Consider the following 24031-nt stretch of genomic DNA (forward strand, 5'->3'; position numbering starts at 1 on the left):
GTGTCGAGATGTAATATAGGCTGCATTCCTGCTATATTGAGAAAGGTACGCCTTGTAGTGGCTGGTGGGTTCATTTTAGTGTTTACAGTGCTGTTGTATTATTTTGATTGGATATTATGTAGAAATCTGGCACCTATTCACCTTTGCTTTATTCTGTTAGACGATACTGGTACTTTTTTTCTTTTGTTATTTTTTCTTTTGTTCATGCTCACCACGGACCGCACACAAAGAGCACATACACCCATAATAGCAAGTGTGTCAATGCACATGTCTGATTTTCCATACAGACCAATGGTCTTTGGGGAGAAAATCATAGTGTGCACAATTCTGATCCACTTTACAGACCCGACTAGTGCTTGCAAACAATAGGCAGCTATTACATTCGTCTGCTATGTTGATGATCATACGGCTGCACTCCAGCTGGCTCTGCAATTTGTGGACATAACTGGCTCAAGTTTTCGTACAGCTGTCTAAGCCTGGCCTCAGGCCAATGTCGGACGAGCACAGGAAAAATCCATTTTGCTATCCATATTTTATGTGTATTGTGACGTTCATGTAAAATCCGTATTTAAACATGAACAATGTAAAATATACGTGTTCAAATCCAATTTCTTAGGATAATAATTGCAATATACCAATAAAAATTGGATGCAATACGGTTTTATTGTTGTCACATTAAAGGGAACCTGTCACCTGAATTTGGCGGGGACGGTTTTCGGTCAAATGGGCGGAGTTTTCGGGTGTTTGATTCACCTTTTCTTTACCCGCTGGCTACATGCTGGCCGCAATATTGGATTGAAGTTCATTCTATGTCCTCCATAGTACACGCCTTGCGCAGGCGGGTACTATGGAGGACATAGAATGAACTTCAATCCAATACTGCGGCCAGCATGCAGCCAGCGGGTAAGAAAAGGGTGAATCAAACACCCGAAAACTCCGCCCATATAACCAAAAAATCGGTCCCACCAAATTCAGGTGACAGGTTCCCTTTAAGTTATACTCTGTGAGGAGCCTTGTTACAAATATTCCACAATTCTTGTTAATTACTTGTGGACCTCTGAATGTTTTAAAACATCCAGGTAGTACACGTATGACTCTACAAGAATGTATCTGAAAATCCCCACTGAATCTGCCGCTCTTATAGAAAAGGCAGAAACGGTTTATTACCACTTCTGCCAGCATGCATCTTGTGCTTGTAATTGCCTCTCATACAGAAACACAAATTTAAAACAGCAATATCACAACCCATCTGAATCCAACACAACAGCACTGTGTGTTCACTTGCATAAAATCCTACACCAGAATTAAAGTCAGCAATATACAAACTAATAAAAAACATTATTTCGATTACAAATGACTCCATGAATACAAATCATGCATGATTTACTAAAGGTTAATACAAAGTGAACTTATAAATAGTAACTGATTACAAATTGTTTTCATGGATATATTTCTTAACAAAGACCAATAGAGCCAAACGACATGTATGCCTATTTGCATGCTAATATTAAGCATTTTAAAATATTCCCTGAAGCACAAATTATTTTAACAGCAGATGGGGAACCATATTTCTGCAGTTGTTATTCGCAAAAACACTCACACGAAGGGCATAAAATTGTAATATATGTGTTAGGAGAGCAGTAGATGACTGGCTAATGCGAGCATAAAAGAGTGTGGACTTGTGGAGTTGGCATTCATAGGTATATCATGTTTTATGGGCCTATCATACTTTAAATTAGCATGTTCTGTGCACGTTGAGCAGATTGCATGGTATAACTCAATTTCTCAAATGCTATGAATGTCCAGTGATTTCCATTTAATGGAAGACTCAACAGAAAACGTCCATGTGAAAAACAGGAAGTAGAAGCCTCAATAGGCTTAAGTGTTTGAAAATCACAAGATTTTTTTCTTTTTTTGTATTATTATTACGGAGAAAATCAAATATTATGGTAAAATTTAACAAATAAACTTCTTTTAAATAATAGCTCATTTTCTGATGATAAATTCCCTTTAAAAAGAGTTGAAAAAAAATTAGAAAAACATGACTTTCTTTAAGAAATGGCGACACAGTTGTCGATACATGTATACATGTTGTTTCGGGTATTGCAGCTTAGTTCTAGCAAAGTAACTGAGCATCTGCTAATATAGAACCTATGGACAGATGTGGCAATGTTTCTGGAAGAAAGAATCCATAGTTTTGTAATCTTATTACCCCTGTAAAAGTGTAGAGCCATATGGCCACAACAATATACATTATTTATCAAAATCATAACATTCTTCCTTATATCCTGGGAATGATATCTCCCAACATAACGCCCCATATTCTGTACAGTCTACTAGAAAATAGAAAACGAATCATGATCAGGAAGTAGATAAAGAACAATGCATTGTCATACTCCTACCAGTTTCCATTCACATATGTCATTCTTTTCCAGAGACAAAATGGAATACTCGCATATTGGAATAAACAGCAATTTCTAGTCAATGGCATGAAATATAATTGGTAAAGGGATGGGAAAGACGGAAATTCTCCCTTTCTGTCAAAGGTTCTTATATTAGTAAAGGACATACTTTTGCTGCATTAGCGTTGAGCGAAATTACTGCAAGGCAAAAGATTGGATTTACATCAAATAAATTTGGTGTGAATCAAATCTGTCAGGAAGGGGTTAAAAAAATACAAATGCTTATATCAACCTCTTGTCGGCCCTGCCATATCCGTCCCACTGCTTGCTGCTTCTTTTCCTTCTGATCAGCTCGTCTCCTTTCTTTTTCCCCCTTCAGTTTCCCAGGATGTGATATACATCACTGATGCGCTGCTCCCCACATAACCGCATGGCGCTTAGGTAGAGGCTGCGCCCGCTGGAAGACCAATGGAAGAAGAAGGAAGGGGAGCCAATTGGAAGAAAGGAAGAGTGGCGGTAATGGAACAGGTATGGGTGGGGCTGAGGAAGGGTCAGTATAAGAGTTTATTGTTTAGTAACCACTTCAAGGCCCTAAAAATTCATTTTGCTGGATTTGCCCAAATTGAATGCCAAAAAATTAGCGTTCAGAGCCATTTCAATTAGGCTTGAATTGATTCGCTCATCTCTACTTTGCATAAAATAAGTAACAATATGTCAAAGCTGCAAAATGCAACAAACCTAACATCAGAATGGGTGCGTGTCAGACCCCCTTACAGCACACAGAAATATCAACTAGAAGAGATTTTTGGGTTGGATGGGTGTAAATATTTCCCGTTCTAGTCATGATTTGAGTCTCTGCTGGAGATTATTGAATCATACTCTGCTTTGTTGTAACCTCCAGACACCCCTCATCCAAGGTTAATTCTGCCTTTGGCATGCTGACACTGTTTGCCTGAATTGTATTACAGTCCAATTTCTGCCCCGCAACACTATTGACAGTCATTATTGGTCTTGGGAATATATTATCTACTCATCTGACTTGACAATACAAATCAATGTTTCTGCTACTTGGTTCCTTTTCTATACAATTCTTTTACTTCAATGCATTTTTTAAAGTTTTGCAGTATAATTTCCTCATGAGGAACATTGAAGAACATTGCTAGAAGTCAACATAAAACCTGTCGGCTATAAATATAGCAGTAACTTGACCAGTAAACATTTATTTTCAGCTTTTGATTTGAAGATGGAAGTTTAAACAAAGTTTTAGTTTTCTGAAAACTGTGAACTTGTCTAATATCATTTATCTGAACATAAGAAGAAAAGTTGACACAGTAGATCAGTAGGTGGCTCCTTGAAACTATAACTATGACTGATTAAAGTACTGCTGACTTATTCCCAACCCCTAACACATTTTATTTAAAGGTTATTCTTTATAATCTGTACATACCTTTGGAAATGGGCATAGCTGTATTACTTTATTTATGCTGTACATTTAATTGGCCATCAAAAAGCCAAAACAAAAAATCACAAAATAGAATGATAATAGGTATATTTGGTAACATAAGCCAGTATTACAGTGAGAAAAATACTATAGTCTGGTGTCCATTAACATAGTGCAGGTTACTGGAAATAGCATGTAAAATATGGATAACCTGCCTACTAAATGACTACTAAATGATTTCATCCATTTTCAAGGAGTAACAGAGAACACGTTATAATCTTACCATGAAATATACTAAATTGTCCTTTTCGCATGGCACATTTATGCATGTGGACAGAATAGATGCAAGTCTCACAGCTATCCCAAAAATGGCATCCTGATGCACACTAATGACATGGCCAGGCATTCTGCACTGAATTTTTGGAGTTTCCATATGATGTGAATATTTTTCTGCCCAATGATGACAGAAGTATTCTAGTATTCTGTCATCATTGGGCAGAAAAATATTCACATCAATTTTTCTGGCTAACATGGAACCACAATACAATTTGCTATTGTATGTCATGGAGTTTCGATAGAAATGAATAATAGGGCATGCAGATGTGCATTCATTCCCTCTTTCTTGACTGTAAGCTATGGAAGCACTATTTTTGAGATAGATGTCGGTCCCAGTGGTGAGACCTACATCTGTTGGATGTTTGTTTTTTATGCCATACATGTCTGAGAGAATAATAACCTTTTAAATGTTCTATAAAGCTTTGCTTAGTGTAATAATCGAGGCCAACATGAAAAGAGATTTTTTTTGCGCTATTCAGTTGGTGATATCTGTTGCTGGGATGTTACATAGTAACATAGTTAGTAAGGCCGAAAAAAGACATTTGTCCATCCAGTTCAGCCTATATTCCATCATAATAAATACCCAGATCTACGTCCTTCTACAGAACCTAATAATTGTATGATACAATATTGTTCTGCTCCAGGAAGACATCCATAGTAACAGTGCACTGTGATGCACTGTTCCCCAGTAACAAAATGGTTTAACCTGGCAGCAGGGGTTGTTGTTCGGTTGCTCTCCTTGTGGGTGGTCTGTTGCAGCAGTGGCAGGCAATCTGCAGTGCTGCACCTAAATCAGAGCCCTAATCTTATCTTTTTCTGGAATGCCTTTCCTGTTACCAAGTGTGCACTGAGTTGCATGTGACTAGTGTGTTCCTTTAGGAGGCAGCTATGGCTCTACAGTTGGGGTTATCGGATTTCCCTGTAGGGAGTCTATGTGTAAACTCTGCCTAATAAAATAGTGACTGGAATAGAATTGGTGAAAAATCGATTCTCAGAACCTTTTGGTCATGTCAGTACTCTGTGGCCATTGAACAGGAGCCTTGAAAACTGCTCCTTTTCCTCACAACTCTTATTTTGCCTAGGGTGATGTCATTGATACATGCAGATATGAAGGAGTCATCTAAGAAGGGCTAAACAAAAGGAGAGCCATGAGAGCTGGGAAGAAGGAGGCAGTTCTCAGGCCTCCCATCGAGCAACGCAAGCCAAAGGTAACTGATGTGCCTATTTGACGGGGTCCTTTAAATATATTTGCACCAACTCTACTAGGGACCTGCTTAAAAGAGGTTGTCATAAAGTGTCAGGTGAGCTAATACAGTTTGAACAAAAAGCTTCATATCTTGCTCACATCATATTGTCTCCTTTTGATCCCACCTTAATGGTATATAGTACTTAGATATGTCTCAAATTCAGTTTTATAATATTGTTTTATGCTCCTTTTTGAAGTTTTATAGCTATCTTCATGAAAATGTACAAATGTTGATTTATGAATCAATGTGTAACTAGCAAAAAGCCATAACAGCAGAAATATATCTAATTACGAGGGGCCCAGTGATGTGAACAGCGCTTGAAGCCGAGTATATGAAACCAGGTTGGCATTACTATCAGCGAACCTTGAAGCTGTACTTTCTTATTCTACTTCCCATCGCTTTGGTGAATGCAATAAATCAGAGCCTCTTTTCGGCTGAGGCACTAGCTGAACAACTGGAGAAACCTGAATTCTATTTTTGAGATGCTCTGGAGAATAAAATGGAGCGATTCTGAAAAAATGAATATCATATTATTAGTGAATTGATTATGTTTCCCTAATATATTCTTGAAGGAAGCTATACAATGGAGCTTTAAGAATTAACTGTATTAATATTCAATGCAGTTCTAAAAATGAAGGCATGCACATTTCTTCATACGTGCTTTATCTATTTGTCACTTACCTGATAAACCACCGACATCCATCTTCTTTAGATTTTTTGCTTCAAGAATAACAACTGTTAGTTTGCCAGCCGTGGGTACATAGCGGAGGGAGAAGCAGATGTCACCAAGTTTCTCTTGCTGTAAAAACAATTCAAGCAATAAATCAGGCAAACATGTTTGTATTTATGCAGATTTATAGCACTAATATGTACCATAGCTAGGAAGTAATTCTATAGCGTGGAGTCATTAGGAAGGTTTTGACATCATTATATTGATTGTTATACTGTTTGCACATCAGGTAATGTTTTCTTTCACCCTTTTGTTTACATGACATTTGATTAATACAAAAGTAAAAGGCTGGCATTTCTTGAGAATTACGCAGTATTGTTTTGAATTACCCACTAATTATAAAAATCTACAACCTTTTATGGGCTAAAAAGCGACAAGGCAATATTTAAAAAAAAATGTTGGAATACTTATTAAAATGTATAAAACTATACCTCAATAAAAAAAAGAGCAAAATTAGCCTTATTGGCTCAAATAAGCAAGTTATCTAGTATTACAATCCATTTACACATAGGGTCCAATTAATTAAGACTAGCATTTTACATGCCAGTCTTAATGACAGGGCATCTTGGAGTAGGATGTGCCAATGTCTTTAAGAGGTACACACCACTTAATGAATTTGACACATGTTCTCGGTGACATGCACCTCTTTATGCCTTGGCTGAAATGCTGCCATGAAACTAAGCTGCCACTATTGATGAATGTGGTGAGTGGGCGTTACAATGCCCCATTTTACCCAAAACTGACATGAAATGCCAAAAGTAATAGAATTTTTAAGCAATATCACAATTCTGCCAATGGTTTAGCTGTCTTAAGCTATGTTCACACATTGCGGTTTTTGCCACGGAACCGCGACGATTTTGCAGCTGCGGGTCCGCAGCAGTTTCCATAGCATTTACAGTAACATGTAAACCCTATGGAAACTGCAAACCGCAGTGCACATGCTGCTGGAAAAACTGCGCGGGAACGCAGCGGTTTACAACCCGCAGCATGTCACTTCTTTGTGCAGAATCGCAGCGATTCTGCACCCATAGAAATGCATTGATCTGCTTACTTCCCGCATGGGGCTGTGCCCACCTTGCGGGAAGTAAGCAGATAATGTGCGGGTGGTACCGGGGGGGAGGAGAGGAGACTCTCCTCCAGGCCCCGGGAACCATATTTGAGTAAAAAAAAAGAATTAAAATTAAAAATCATGATATACTCACCTCTGAAGTCTCAGCGCTGCATGCGGCCATCCGGTCTCAGGTTTGCTATGCGACCAGGACCTGCGGTGACGTCGCGGTCACATGACCATGACGTCACGAAGGTCCTGGTCGCACAGCATCTTTGGAACCTGACCGCCGCCTGCAGCGCCGAGGAGATCGGGACGTCAGAGGGTGAGTATATCATGATTTTATTATTTTTAACATTACTATTGATGCTGCATATTGCTGCATATGCAGCATCAATAGTAGGGGTAAAATCCCGCAGCGGAACCCGCAGGACAAACCGCGATAAATCTGCAGGGATAACCGCAGCGGGCTTGCCCTGCAGATTTATCAAATCCGCTGCGGGAGAACCCGCAGGGACAGGACGCAACGTGTGAACATAGCCTTAGAGTCTTCTCTAGACTTTCATCCCTCCCTACCAGATGCTGACAAACACAACTCAGTAGTGTCACCACCTCAGAGTCTTCTCTAAAGGTGTGCGCTTTTATTCCTCCCCCCCCAAAAGCTATTAATCATGGCTCGGACTTGCAGTCACAGGCACTGACATGTTGTGATTGGCAGTGTCTTGGGGATTTGGGGAGAGGAAGAGGAAATACCTGCATAGAAGACTCTGGAGAAATGCTGAACTACAAGCAAAAGATTAAAATATTGCAACAAATGCAACAAATGCAAATATCTCTGCAATGGAATGATTCAAAGCATACAGAAAAAAAGCACCAGACTCAGGAAAACTCATGGATTTATACTAAGCATTTAGCTTTTTTTGATTAAAGTGACTAATTCCTTTTAACTGTAGATGAATTCTCCTGCACTACATTACAGAGACAACTCATTGATTTGAATGGCCCCTGTTCAATGCTACATTTACGCTATGGTGGCACTCTAGGAATATTGTACACTTATTACAAGGCTCAGACACAGATAATAGTTGATTGCTAGGGATCCCAACAGGGAGACACTTTGTGATCATCATGTGAATAATATACTGTCTAAAGAGACCCTTTTAATAAGCAGGGAGTGTCAAAAGAAGACAAAAATGAACAAAAAGAACAACCGTGAACCGTGTACAACATTGGCTTTGTTGCCAAACCTAAACTTCCATCTGTACATTATCTTTTCTTCCTATTTGATTTTCCTATATCTTTCTGTATATATGTAAGCCCTTAAAAAAGGTTAGTAATGACAAAAAATTAAGTCTGTATCAGAAAGAAAAAAGGGGTATACAAATAATTATGTAAAAAGTTAGGCTGGTCCTAAATTACCGGTAGTCAAATACTAAAACAGTAACTAATAAAGTTAGATCTTCTCTTTTAGGAAATAAATTGCTCAAATAATACCAGCGTACCAGGCATTTTTCATAAATTAACGAAAAACAATAGTTTATTACATTATAGGAAAATGCTATGTCAAAGAAAATCCACAAAGACTGAAGACATCTGTCCAGTATAGAAATACTTTACCCTCTACACAGAGGGCATTTAAGCTATTAAAGAATATACAATGATTTTGACAAATGCAAGGTCAGCAAAACATATTTCCATTATCTGGTGATTTTAATTTAAGAAGTATTCTGTTCGTCAGCAATCTGAGTGTGAGCTTCTATTATATTTAGATAGGTGACATAAAAAATACATCACATTTCTGATTTGACTTTGTAAGTCGAGCTTAGACAGATACAAAAACTCTCCATATTTACAATATTTCATCAGAACACTCTTTCGGAAACACTTTTTAGCTGGTATATAATAGCTAGATAAATTACCATGTCTGCTGTATCATAGATTTATTAAACTCAGAGCTTGTACAGAACTATAGTCCTGTTGTGTACATGAAGCCATAAAGCACAATTTTAATAAGTCACAATGATTGTATTACCTTATAAAATCAACAATTAATGAATGTAAAAATTTAAAATATTAATTCAAATAATAGTCATCTAATATGCAAATTTAATGTAGATTTTAATGCAAATTTAAAATATCTTTCTTTATTGCTTAGAATTTTGTTTAATTAGGCCTTCAAGTTAACCCACCAGATGGGCAATGATAACATATTTTGACAGGTACACTAAACGGAAGTTGGCACATTCACTTGAAATTAAAACCATGTCTGACAATACAAATATTTAATCATGTATGTCTTGTTCTGAGCTTCAGGCGCTCTTTGTGTTCATTTCTGCATTTTGCCATACATACCATCGCATGTCTACTTCTGTCATTACAGCTGTTTCCCACACAGATGGGCCATCCCTTTATTACCCTAATCCCAATGTCTTGGTGTTTGCTGTTCTACTTTTATCTTTGCAGCCTAGACTGTGTATGAAGAAAATTATCATCATAAAGCAATTCAATAAGGAAAAAGCAGCTGGTGGCAGCCCTGATGTCTACATGTAGATCTCATGGATGGGCGAGGAACTGTAGTTTTTCAGTCTATTTCTATTCTGATTAGCTACATGGCATTTAAAAATATTAGAAAATGAAAATCTCAAAATTCAGGTTTTTTGCCACTTTACAATTTAGAGAAGAATAAATCACTCCAGGTTTTATATTAAGCCATGACTTCAAGAAACAGAATGGACTCTTGCAAGATAAAGAATTGATACAGGTATCGAAAGACTTAGAATCCTCTCCAGACTATAAAATGTTATGATGTGCAAAATATGTCACTAGTGGTCTAATTATTTTATATAGGGACCATGTGGATGTAGATGTAGGATTTTTTTCCCAGCAAATACATAATTTATAGGAGTAAATTACTTTGATCATTACATGAAATGTGCAAGGTACAGTTAGAGGTTCCCACTGCGTGACTTGCAGAAACAGCATTAACCTCCTTCTTCAGAAAGCTAAACTGACAGCAAGCACGCTCTGCTCTCTGAGCTCATTGTCATGCATTACTTATCACTCTTAATTTAAAGAAGCGGGGCACATGAAAGGGATTATATCAAAATGAACATTTTGTTGGGAAGCTTGTCAAAGTAAAATCAGACCATTTCCATGGCAAAGTGGCGCTTTCAGCTAATCATCTGATCTCTGTTCTTTTGCTGGTTATGAGACTGAATTTAGGCAAAATTATCACTCTGCAGATTAAAAGCAGTTGTGGCTAAAATGAGTAAGAAATATTGGCCTTTGACAGCTTTATATATAAGTTTCTTTAATTTCTATTGCAAGTTGCAATTTTATATGGCATCAATTCTATATCATCAGATATCATATTTCATACAGTCACTCAACATAACCAGTGTTATGAAATGCTACCATTTGTTACAATAAATTCAGGGGCAAAGCTACAGTGGGTACAAGGATTGCAGTCACACCTGGACCCTCGAGCCAAGCGGGGCCCAAAAATTCCATTTGATCTATTTGAGATGACAATATTTTTAAAGACCCATGATGGGGTCATTGTCAGAAATTTTACATTGGAGCCCAAACGTTTGAAATTAAACCACTAAGGGGGGCGTGGCCTAGCTTCTGGCAAGTGAAGTCGCAACGGCTATGAGCTCTCACATATCACCCCACTAAAAGCGACTAAAATACAATTTATTGAAGCTAAATTAATACCTCTACACCATCTTTAATCAGCCTTTATCTCAGGCTTTGAAAAGACACCAAACCCGGTCCCATAGCGGAGATACAGGGGGATTGTGAGATAGGATCTTCCCTGTCTGAGGAGAAGCGGGAAAACGCCATATTGGATTCAACATCTCCAGCGGAGTGAGAGGATCCCCTACATAGCCTGACGGGGAAAGTACAGGAGCTCCCTGCCCTCTAGCTCCCTGATTCCGGCGGTGAGCGGTGGTGGAGACTGTGGACAGGTGCCCTCTCCTGCTCTGGAGCGTGGCACTGATCGGCGGGCCGCGGCACTCGGAGGGAGGCAGCCCTCGGTGCCTGCGGTCGCATCGCTGAGGGCATCGCTGACGGAGGCGGAGAGCGGAAGGCTCTCCCTACAACGACCTACTGTGAGTCTCCCCCTGCGAGCCGTATCGGCGCCTAGTTTGAGCGCGTTGTCTCTGCCTGCCAGCCGCGGTAAGCGGACACCGGAATACCAGGAGACTCGCGGTGCTCGCACCGCTTGTGCCGAGCGGTGGCCCCGGAGCTCCCTGGGCCGCATGAGCCCGCTCCGGTCCGCGAAGGAGCCCGGCCGTCTGGGATACCGACCCGCTGACCGCCACAGGCCCGGGTGACGCCGCAGCTGTCGAACCTGTCGGGGTCGGACGGGAGGAGAGCGATCCGGCCGCCGGGGGAGCGGCGACGATCCAGTGGACATCTGCACTGCTGCTTGGACAGATCCAACACCACCGGCTCCTCTCTCACAGGTGAGAAACACCACCTTGCTTGTGTGGCGATGGCCCCGAAGACAGAGGGGCAAGAGCGGGCTCCGCTGCGGCCGGTCTTTTCCCCATACAGCGATGCCTGTCCCTGTTAGGAGAACACCCCGATAAGCAACAGCACTGGGGAGGATTGCCTTTTGTGCGGCGCCCCGCTCCCCTAACAAACCAGTGATTTCCCCGGACACTTCTCTGTCTATACGTTTGGGAGCTGAAGTTTTCCCACAGGCGCCATCTTATGTATCACCGCAATGAGTGGAGTGGACTCCCTGGTTGCTAGAAAAGGGATCTGCACCTAGCTAGGATCGCTCCCCAACTGCAGCACACGATTGCTCACTACCCCCTGCTGCCCCATACCCTGTGGGTTACCACTGAGGAGACTAGTTCAACTATATACGGACAGTATATAAGGTCCTACCGGAGTGCTTTGATAAAGGGAGTTGCACATTCTATTGGGATCGCTGCACATCTATAAATCATAAGCGAATTCGACATCCTGCTGTCTGATACGCATCTGTTTAAACTCTTGCTATTGCGGTGTTAATAACTGGATGGTGTGAACAATAAAACCCAGTTTCACCTAAGAAAAGAACTGCTTCAGGGGCCGAAATAGCTCTTTTTCTACAGTCTCAACAAAGCACTATGTTTCCTTTCTGACCTCAGAGCGACACCTAGTGTCCATCCTGAGTATATGTTTTAAATCCATTATAATGAGCAAATAAGTTTCCTCCTCCTTTGTCCAAGTTGTGATCGCAGCACCTCACGTTACAAGACGCTCTCAAGATGGTTAAATCACAAAAAGAACGTGAAAAATTAGCAAATAAAACTATGGCAGACGATCAGAAAAAAGGTGCTCATGGTGCTCTTGACTCATATTCGAAAAAAAAAATGATGTTGCTCAAACCCCTACTAGACGATCCCTCAAAAAAGCGATCTCATCCGAAAACATAGACGAATCAGACCCCAGTGAAGCAGACTCTGACAGTGATTCCACTACAGGAGACATTGCTCCTATCTCTAGAGCCTTCATGAGAAAATTGATGGCCCAAAATATGAAGCCACTCATAGAGGAAGTCTCAGGTATGCGCTCTGACCTTCAACATCTAGGCAACAGAGTCGAGTCCCTCGAGTCCGCAAATGTCGACATGGCGGAAGCTGTTACCTGCTTAAATGAACAAGCTCTTAAGCAACAACAACACCTGAACGCAGCACTGCTAGCCGTGTAAGACCAAGAAAACAGGAGTAGGAGGAAAAATATTCGGATTAGAGGGGTCCCGGAATCCTTCGCCCGGGAAGCACTAGACAAGGTAGCTAAATAAATTTTCACTAATCTTCTGGGACCAGAAAGAGCCTCCAAAGTTATAATTGAAAGAGTCCATCGCGCTCTAAGGCCTAAACCAAAGCCTGAGGAACCACCCAGAGATATTATCTGCGGACTTCTAAGCTTTGTGGACACAGCCGCTATTCTAGCAAGCGCTAGGGAACAAGACAAAATTCTACATGAAAACTCGCAAATACAGCTTTTTCAGGACTTAGCCCCATCCACTTTAGCAAAAAGACGGATCCTCAAACCTCTCCTTGCAGCCCTGAAGGCCAAGAACCTGACATACAAGTGGCTTTTTCCATTTGGCCTTGCAGTGAACATCGCCAGCCGTCAAATTACGATCCGTACCCCAGAGGACCTTCAAAAGGCCTGGGAAACTCTGGACATTTCACCAATAAATATACCCTCCTGGATGCCAATCGACTCCAACTGGAGCCTGCCTCCAATGAAGAAGCCCTTGGAATGGTCGCAAAAGAAGAAACACACTTCCCCTAAAGTCAAGAAACAAGACCCTAAGAAACATCCACCATGAAAACCCTATTCCTCCTCATGCCCTCTATTTGGTAGAATAAGAGTAGTTGTATAGTCTGTTCAGCTTTTTCAGATGGATACTTTTACCTTTCTAAAGTTTTTATCTTTAAATCACTACAATGCGTTTTTTCATTGCTATAGACCAGATCACAACTTGGACTACCCCTCGCCTATGTCTGGGTATTCTTCCCCCCCCCCTGCGATGGGCGAGAATTTAAATGTATATATTTTGTTGTTTACTTTTTTTCCCCCTTCTCCCAGGTACCGAGATGGGATAATCTTCTATTCAGGACATGATGAGTGCGAGTAGTAAGGTGAGCTCCGGGTCCATCACAGTTGCCTCCTTTAATGTAACAGGCCTTAACACGCCCGCAAAAAGAAACCAAATTCTCAATCTCCTAAAAAAACAAAAAACTCAAGTAGCTTTCCTCCAGGAAACACACTTTAAAAGCGGTAGGGTACCTAACACATCTTTCTCCCCATATCCAATGTGGTTCAATAGTTGCAACTCTTCTGCGTCCAAAGGTGTTAGTATTGCACTAAAAAAAGGGGTACCGTTCTCGCCCAAGGATATACTGAGTGACCATGAGGGGAGATATATCTTTGTTAAGGGGCATTTAGCCAATACCCTAGTCACATTCGCCAACCTCTATGCACCCAACAAACTCCAGGTTCAGTGGATATCGAAAACACTAGAGGTACTACAACTTTTCACCGAGGGATTATTAATTGTAGGAGGAGACTTCAACATCACCCTAAACCCCGAGATTGACTCCTCAAGTGGTTTATCCTTTGTTTCTCAAACATTAAGGTGTAACCTCATGAACAAACTATCCACCCTACATCTCATTGATCCATGGCGTATTATCCACCCTACCACTAAAGACTTCACTTTTTTCCCCCCCCCTCACTCATCCTACCATCGCATTGACCTCCTTTTGATACAATCGCGATCCTTAAATCTAATTAAATCCGCCAGCATAGGCTCAATAACAATCTCAGACCACGCACCAATTTTCATAGACATTGCTATTGACACCTTGCCCCGTCCTGCAACATCCTGGAGACTAAACAAATCCTTATTGGACAACCCACAAAACCTAGAGAAAATAAAGTATGCGCTTTCGTGATACTTTATAGAAAATGTTACAGAGGGCTCACTAACACCCAATATATGGGAAGCTCACAAAGCGGTACTCCTAGGAGAACTCATCTCAATCGGAGCACACGCAAAAAAACAGAGAGATAAAGAGATGATGTCTCTTCTACATCAAATCACAATCACAGAACGTCTCCATAAAAAAACTGACACGCAAAATCTCCAACGGGAACTAGTCGACCTTCGCGTCAAGTTAAAGGACTTGCTCAATATCAAATCTGCTAAGATCTTCATGCATTGTAGACATCGATTCTATATGCACGGAAACAAAAATAGCAAACTGACCTCCCACCTTCTCAAAAAACAGAAGGATAGTAAATTTATAAAGCAAGTATACAAAGATCCAAACGCAAAGGTCGACAGATCCGAAGATATCGCCGAGGCATTCAGACGCTACTATCAATCCCTCTATAATTTAGTACCCCTCGAATCAATGAAAGATTGTGTGGAGGCGACAGATAGAATCCAGGATTTCTTAGCCCCCCTTTCCCTCCCAAAGATTCAACCCAAAGACCACGCGGCCCTCCTGTCTCAAGTTACCAGTCAAGAAATTAGCGACACTTTACACAATATGGCAACTAATAAAACTCCTGGTCCAGATGGCTTCCCAGTGTCATATTACAAAAAATTTTCGGACCTACTCCTCCCACATCTGACTTCCCTGTTTAACTCCTTTCTTGCAGGAAATCCCTCAACCAAACAGACTTTAGAAGCTCACATATCTGTTATCCCCAAGGAAGAGAGAGATGGCAGCCATTGCAGCAACTATCGCCCAATTTCTTTATTAAACTCTGATCTTAAACTTTGGGCTAAAATTCTTGCATCTAGGATTAACAGGGTTCTTGAGTCCCTGATACACCCTGACCAGGTGGGTTTTGTCAGAGGTCGTGAAGAGAAGGACAACACTTTAAAAATTCTTTTAGCCATCTCACATGCCAGACGATCCGGAACCCCGTTGGCTCTCCTATCAACTGATGCCGAGAAGGCCTTTGACAGAGTCAGTTGGCACTACATGGTATGCACTCTACGGAAGTTTGACTTCCCACAACCTCTTATTGATGCCATCATGACTCTGTATTCAGCTCCAACCGCTAGAGTTAGAGTCAACGGGCTGCTTTCGGATCCTTTCGGGATAGGAAATGGAACCAGGCAAGGCTGCCCTCTCTCCCCAACTCTTTTTGTGTTGGTTATGGAGACGTTAATACAGAGAATAAGACAGGAGGAGTCGATAAAGGGACTAACCGTAGAACACACAGAATTTAAAACAGCTGCTTTCGCAGATGATCTTATGATTTTGATCTCAAACCCTAAGACTGCATTCCCCTATATCTCAAAACTTCTTGACGAATTTGGGGCCATCTCCAACTTCAAAGTAAATATGCACAAATCAGAAGTCATGAACGTTTTATTACCAGATGAGGTAGTCCTGTTTCTCAAAAAGTCTACCCCCTTCAAATGGCTCACAGGTAAGCTGAAATACCTAGGTGTCTTTCTTACTGCAGACCCCTCTACTCTTTACAAACACAATTTTGAACCCCTTATGGATAATCTTCAAGCACTCCTTAAAACCTATGACCTACCATTACTCTCATGGATTGGGAGGATAAACATAATCAAATCATACATCCTACCGAAAATATTCTACCACATGAACATGGTTCCTATACCCCTCCCCAAGACCTTTTTCACCTCAATCAATAAAATAGTCAAAGGATATGTGTGGAGGGGCAGAAGACCTAGACTCCCATTCAAAATCCTTTCACTCCCGAAAAAGAAAGGAGGCCTTGGACTCCCTCATTTTGAGACTTACTATCGGGCAATCCATTTGGCCAGATGGATATATCTGGTCAAACCTAGACTTTCCCCAAAAACCCCTAACCTTGAACTCTTATTAATGAAAGGTGGGGCTGGAAAATACCTTTGGACCTCGGCCGTCCCCCCGCAAAATTCTCTAGAAGGAATAACCAGCAACACACTGTCTATTAGGAGGAAGCTGATCCCAAACAACTGGCCACATTGTCTCTTTTTAGACAACATGCCTTTGGGGGTCGTGCCCTGGCTCATCGAACCAAAATACATAGATGCATTTAACCTCTGGGATTCCTTGCCGAACCTCCCAATTTCTCACTTACGCACCAATCAAATCAACTGTACAAATAGTTGGCCTAGTGATGCCAGGAAGCGACCTCGAGATTTTATACAAATTCACCATGTACAACACATTATGTCCAAACTCAAGTCAAACATCCAAAACAATCCAGACTGGCTTTGGTTGGAACTTATACTCAAACTAAATCCCACACCCCCCAAATTAATATCTAAGCTATATCATAACTTAATCTCCCCTAAAACTAAATTTAAACCCCTATATATATCCTCTTGGGAGTCTGAGTTGAACATATCTCTCTCCAGTAGGTAAACAGAGCTAGAACTAGAACACTCACATGGGTTCTCAAGATGTGTTCTGTTACAGGAGAATGCTTTTAAAGTCCTCTCCAGATAATAATAATAATAATAATCTTTATTTTTATATAGCGCTAACATATTCCGCAGTGCTTTACAGGTTGCACACATTATCGTCGCTGTCCCTGTTGGGGCTCACAATCTAAATTCCCTATCAGTATGTCTTTGGAATGTGGGAGGAAACCGGAGTGCCCGGAGGAAACCCACGCAAACACGGAGAGAACATACAAACTCTTTGCAGATGTTGTCCTTGGCGGGGCTTGAACCCAGGACCCCAGCGCTGCAAGGCTGCTGTGCTAACCACTGCGCCACCGTGCTGCCCACAGCACGGTGGCGCAGATGGTATAGAACCCCTGAGTCGCTTTATCACCTGGGCCTCTCGGACTCTCCACTTTGTTGGAGGTGTATGAGATCAAAGGGCTCGTTATCACACATATTCTGGGCATGCCCAATTATCACTAAATTCTGGAAAGATGTCTTCGACCGACTCCACCAAATTGGATTAATAACACAGAACCTAACACCCCAAGAAGTACTACTGTCGCTTCCCACGAAGTCATACAGGCCGAAAAAACATGACCTTCTCCCTCTTCTAATAGCCGCAGCCAAACACTTGATCTCCTCACACTGGAGACAAACGACCCCCCCTCACATTGATGAATGGACCAAAAAAGTCCAGGACATCTGTAGGATGGAAGAGTTGTCCAGTTGGGACTCTCATTCACACGATAAATTCTTTCGGACATGGTTGCCATGGCAATTATCATCTAGCTCTACTTCATCGCCTTCTAATAGCTATACTTCTTAGCTATACAAGTTTGTTTCTCCCACTATTCCCCCTTGTTTTTTAACTCTGCACTGTGGTGGATCCGGACACTGCTCATTCACCTGATTGTCTTAGTATTATTTGATATTCTCTCTAGCACTTTCCCAGTTAGTTGAAACTACCTGTTTATCTCTTGCTGGTTATGATCCTTTTATACCCGTCTTATTCAGACGAGAGATTTGTGACTCAGGAAGTTTTATTTGACCACTATATCCCCTCCGGTACATCCCATTCCCCACATCCCTCCCCCTTTTATGGTTTTTGATGTTCTCTTGTGTTTTTTGTGTGTTTCTTTTTATTTTTCTCTTTTGTGTCCTTGGGTTGCATGAATCAGACTTTGTGACCTAAATTCCCCACCGGGATCTTATGCAATTATCCCAAGCTATGGACATCTCCGGTAAACAACATGCTCAGTATGGTACATCTGTATGGTACAATTCATCCCATTCAGCAGTTGTAACAGTATGTCTCAGATTCATGCGTCCTACTGTATTGTTCATGTATTTTGAAAAGTTGAAAATAAAAAATTTAAAGAAATTAAACCACTAAATTGGAACAGAATTGCTCTTGTATCAGAATCACAGGTATGAATTCCATATAATAGGATTACCAAAGCTTGCAACATAAGCTTGCACGTGCTTGTTTAAGTTATGCTCTCGAGGCACACCTTAGCTTTTGTCAATTTTAAAGTATAGGATATTTGTTTTTTTCTTCTGCACCGTTTCTATGACCTTTGGTAGATTCCTAATTCTGCTGGTGGGAGTTCTGCATAGCTTCTCACAACCCAGTAAGTAAAATGAACGGAACTACCAGAGCTATTCCCTCTCTAAGAGTCCCACAGTAGCCATCTAGTCTTCCTTTATTGTATTTATGCACTAGACATAAGTTCATTTTGGCAACAGACAATGAATTTTCTTCTCGTAGATCCCATTTATTTTACATGATCCTTTTTAATGATTTGAAATATATTACTTCTTAAAGGAAATCTGTCTAGACCTTCAGTGTCTGTACAAGTCCCCTCTGAAATGTAACATGCAGTTGAATATGTTGGTGCTATAAAAATAAAATTCATTATTATTATATGTAAGAACGGATACTTTATAGATGCCAGGTGCACTGACTGACAGCTGGCCCTAATGATGAGCTGTTATCAGCCACTGCCGGGGGTGTGGTTAGAGCAGCCACTCTCTATATACACAGAGTGGTGACTGAACCTGTGCCCGTGGTACCCCATGACTGAAAACACGTCTAACTGCCAGTGCTGGGCAGGTTCACAATGATATCATCCTGAAGAGTAACCCCATTTCTGCCAGTTAATAGGGTTTTTACAGGTTACAGGTTCCCTTTAACCTCTTCCTGCCATTGGAAGGAATAGTACGTCAGATGGCAGAACCCCCGATTTAATGTGGGCTCCGACGGTGAGCCCACATCAAAGCCTGGGACATGTCAGCCCTTTTGAACAGCTGTCATGTGCCCGCAATAGGCATGGGCGGAACCGCGATCTGCCCGTGCCTATTAACTAGTTATATGCCGCTGTCAAACTCTGACAGGGGCATTTAACAAGCACTTCCATTCATTCGGCCGTAAATGTGCGCACCGGTGACCCCCGTCAAATGATTGGGGGTCATCCGTGCATCGCGATAACAATCAGAGGTCTCCTGCAGACCTCTATGGTTGTTGATGCTGGATTGCTATGAGCACCACTCTGTGGTTACCACGCATAGCAATGCAGCAATTCTACTACATAGGGGCGATCTGAGCATCGCCTCTAAGTAGCAGAGGCGATCGAGTTGTGGCAGCTTCTAGCCTCCCATGGAGGCTTATTTTGCAATTTCACCGCACTTGGATTTTTTTTCTATTTTCCAGTACACAATATGGTAAAACCAATAGTGAGGTTCAAAAGCACAACTCGTTCCACAAAAAATAAGCTCTCACATGGCCATATTGATGGAAAAACAAAAAAGTTATGGCTCTGGGAAGAAGGGGAGCAAAAAACTAAAATGCAAAACGGAAAAAAGCTCCTGTCATTAAGGGGTTAAAGCTGTTCTAGGACAAAGAAGAGTCTGTGCTATCTGCAGACATCATAGTGATCGGCAGGATGGCCTGTGCAAATTAATTTATCATTTTGTGGAAACATTTCATATTGTGTTAAATCCATTCCCAATATGTGCTTAGAAGTGTATTGGGCTATCTTTTCTCTTGCACAGCAACATGTTCAATGAGACTGATTTGCTTTGAAAAGAGAAATTTAGTTTTATCTTTTTTTGTATTTGGTATCTCTAATGTTTTTGACTTGGTCATGTGATGAATATGTAGGTGGCCTCATCATTAGAGTTACTGGAAAGTTAATAGAGATTGGTTCCTATTAAATGACGACAATCAGAAATCCACTAGAAATTGATACAGGCAGTATGTTCAAAAATTGGATAACGTTCACTTATACAAAGACTTAGCTATATTGGCTTAATCTTGACTAGAAGTTTTCAGAGATGTTAATTTTTAATATTACATGATTTGAAATTAAGAATAGCTTAGATTGCTTCCTATGTTTGTTTTACTCATATTAACCCCTTCATGACCAGGGGATTTTTCGTTTTTCCGTGTTCGTTTTTCGCTCCCCTCCTTCCCGGAGCCATAACTTTTTTATTTTTCCGTCAATTTGGCCATGTGAGGGCTTATTTTTTGTGGGACGAGTTGTACTTTTGAACGACATCATTGGTTTTAGCATGTCGTGTACTAGAAAACGGGAAAAAAATTCCAAGTGCGGTGAAATTGCAAAAAAAGTGCAATCCCACATTGGTTTTTTGTTTGGCTTTTTTGCTAGGTTCACTAAATGCTAAAAATGACCTGCCATTATGATTCTACAGGTCATTACGAGTTCATAGACACCAAACATGACTAGGTTATTTTTTATCTAAGTGGTGAAAAAAAATTCCAAACTTTGCTAAAAAAAAAAAAAAAAAAATTGCGCCATTTTCCGATACTCATAGCGTCTCCATTTTTCATCATCTGGGGTCGGTTGAGGGCTTATTTTTTGCGTGCCGAGATGACGTTTTTAATGATAGCATTTCGGTGCAGATACGTTCTTTTGATCGCCCGTTATTGCATTTTAATGCAATGTCGCGGCGACCAAAAAAACGTAATTCTGGCGTTTCGAGTTTTTTTCCCGCTACGCTGTTTAGCGATCAGGTTAATACTTTTTTTTATTTGATAGATCGGGCGATTCTGAGCGCGGCGATACCAAATATGCGTAGATTTGATATTTTTTTATTGATTTATTTTGATTGGGGCGAAAGGGGGGTGATTTAAACTTTTATGTTTTTTTTATTTTTTTCACATTTTTTTAAACTTTTTTTTTTAACTTTTGCCATGCCTCAATAGCCTCCATGAGAGGCTAGAAGCAGGCACAACCCGATCGGCTCTGCTACATAGCAGCGATCTGCTGATCGCTGCTATGTAGCAGAATTGCACGTGTGCTGTGAGCGCCGACCACAGGGTGGCGCTCACAGCGACGGGCAATCAGTAACCATAGAGGTCTCAAGGACCTCTATGGTTACAATATACAAGCATCGCCGACCCCCAATCATGTGACGGGGGTCGGCGATGACGTCATTTCCGGCCGCCCGGCCGGAAGCGGTAGTTAAATGCCGCTGTCTGCGTTTGACAGCGGCATTTAACTAGTTAATAGGTGCGGGCAGATCGCGATTCTGCCCGCGCCTATTACGGGCACATGTCAGCTGTTCAAAACAGCTGACATGTCCCGGCTTTGGTGCGGGCTCACCGCGGAGCCCTGCATCAAAGCAGGGGAGCCGGCATCGGACGGTATAGTACGTCCGATGCCGGTAAGGGGTTAATAATAAAGGCATTGATAAAAAAGGAACTTTGTATATTAGGGTTGAGTAAAAAATATACACGTAAAAGGCTAAAAAAAAACCTTTTCTGCTTTTCCAAGTGAATTACATTTATATCTGCAGAGTTTTTATGGTGCCATTTTTAGAACTTGAAGATAATTTGCATGATTAAGTACTTTTAGATTAGCTGGTTGATTAACTCAATGAGTTTCACTTGTGACCTGCTAAATGAAAAAAAAAAACAAAAAGAAATCCTTGTATATGAATATTGCCTGGATTACATCATTTGAAAATGAAGCAATAAATAAAATGGTTTTAGAAATGTTTTTTATAACCATATCACTACATTTTTCAGTAAAAGTGTATAATCACGCCACATGGTAATGGCGCAACAGACAGCCAAAAAATTACTACACAGAGGAAAAACCATGACCTCTATGGTTACTCTGCAGAAGCATCGCTGACCCCCGATCATGTGACCGGGTCAGCGATGTGCTCATTTCCGGCCGCCCGGCCGGAAGCACCGGTTAAATGCCGCTGTCAGCATTTGACAGCGGCATTTAACTACTTAATAGCGGCGGGTGAATCGTGATTTCACCCGCCGCTATTGCGGGCACATGTCAGCTGTACAAAACAGCTGACATGTCCCGGCTTTGATGCGGGCTCACCGCCGGAGCCCGCATCAAAGCGGTGGTTCTGACCTCGGACGTACTATCCCGTCTGAGGTCAGAAAGGGGTTAAGCTAAACATGAATATATATTTTAATTTTTGGTTAATTTTTTTCCCAATTTTCAACGTCACTTTCTATATTCTAGGAAATGTAATAGCTTCATCTAAACTCATCTTCCACTTTTTTTTAGAGATGGCTTGTCTTTTTATTACTGGAGCATCATAGAAATTTTTTGTGACAATTCTTTTGCTCTGACTACCGCGATTCAGGGTATTTTGAAGCTATATATGAGAACTGTGTCTCTATCGGAGGAAAAAAATGATGGTGCTTCACAAATAAACACTATAATTTGGGTTTTATGAAAATGCTACTTCAATGTCATTACCAGCTGAAAAGCCCATGCAATCATCAGTTCTTCACACACCTCTAAAAAGCTATGGTTGAAAACACTTTAAAGCAGGACGCAGACACTAGGAAATGCTCTTTCATTTGAAAATGGGGGTCATGATGTCAAATATCACGTGTATTGGTTCAAGAGAAATGTTAGAACTAAAAAAGGGAAAGAAAACAAGGAAAAGGTAGGGAGAATTTCTTTGAAAGGAAACCGAAAAGGAAAGTCTCGCAGGAATGACATTTTCGTGCACTTTGCCTCTTCCCACTAATGCCTACAGCTGGCTGCTATGCTTTAATGATTGCATCTCATTCCGTTCTGTAACTTGGCTTCCTCTTAGCTTCTGCCTGATCATATTTCTAAATGTCACTCACGTTTATGTGGGCCATTGCACAAAACAAAATTAATTTAACTCAGAACAGATTCTTAATAATATTACTTTTGACAGCATGGAAAACTTATTAACTATAGCTTGTCAAAAAGCTTTTCCACAAATGAATTAAACATTGAGAGGAAATGTAATGTATGCTGAAGCTGTTTTCTTTTATAGATTACAAGACTGGACGTTAAACTGTACAGCTCTTCTATAATTACGGTGAAATAATGTGGCTATTGTATGGTGTGAAGAGGTAATCTTTGTTCTATTATAATGGGAAATCGGAATTCACAATGCAATTGCTTGCATGGAAAATAAGCTGGAGCAGAGTGGCAATACCATTTAGATGAGAACTCAACATGAGAATGTGCTTTCACGGTTCTGTCTTGTGAATGCTGAGAAGCCCGATATCTTATATGTTCACTGTTTTCAGTCCATCCGTCTTCTACTTTCAGTACGCACTACTATGTGGACATTAGGCTACATTCACACAATCAGAATTTGGTCAGTATTTTACATCAGTATACATAAGCCAGAACCAGGAACGGGTGAAAAATGTAGATGTGTTGATGTGTTTCTATTATACTTTTCCTCTGATTGTTCCACTCCTGATTTTGGCTTACAAATACTGATGTGAAATGCTGACCAAATACTAATAGTGTGATCATGACCGATCTCTCCAAATGATCGGTACGACTTTACAAAGTCTAGTTTCCCTCCCTATAAAAAAAGTGTTCCTTCTTGTCTTTTTT

The 24031-nt window shown here is 40.8% G+C and overlaps 1 protein-coding gene across 15 annotated transcripts in view; it reads right to left on the bottom strand.

Moving 5' to 3' along the window:
* The window catches only part of LOC138675902 (synaptotagmin-1), a 1081934-nt gene that overhangs the window by 181295 nt on the left and 876608 nt on the right, over nucleotides 1-24031 (bottom strand). For all 15 annotated transcript variants that reach the window (XM_069764529.1, XM_069764520.1, XM_069764525.1 and 12 more), the window contains one exon: nucleotides 6108-6225. In XM_069764529.1, the coding sequence (XP_069620630.1) occupies nucleotides 6108-6225 (118 nt within the window). The remainder of the gene's footprint in view (nucleotides 1-6107; nucleotides 6226-24031) is intronic.

The sequence above is a fragment of the Ranitomeya imitator genome, chromosome 4 (genome assembly GCF_032444005.1).
Source record: "Ranitomeya imitator isolate aRanImi1 chromosome 4, aRanImi1.pri, whole genome shotgun sequence".
In the NCBI taxonomy this organism is placed as follows: Eukaryota; Metazoa; Chordata; class Amphibia; order Anura; family Dendrobatidae; genus Ranitomeya; species Ranitomeya imitator.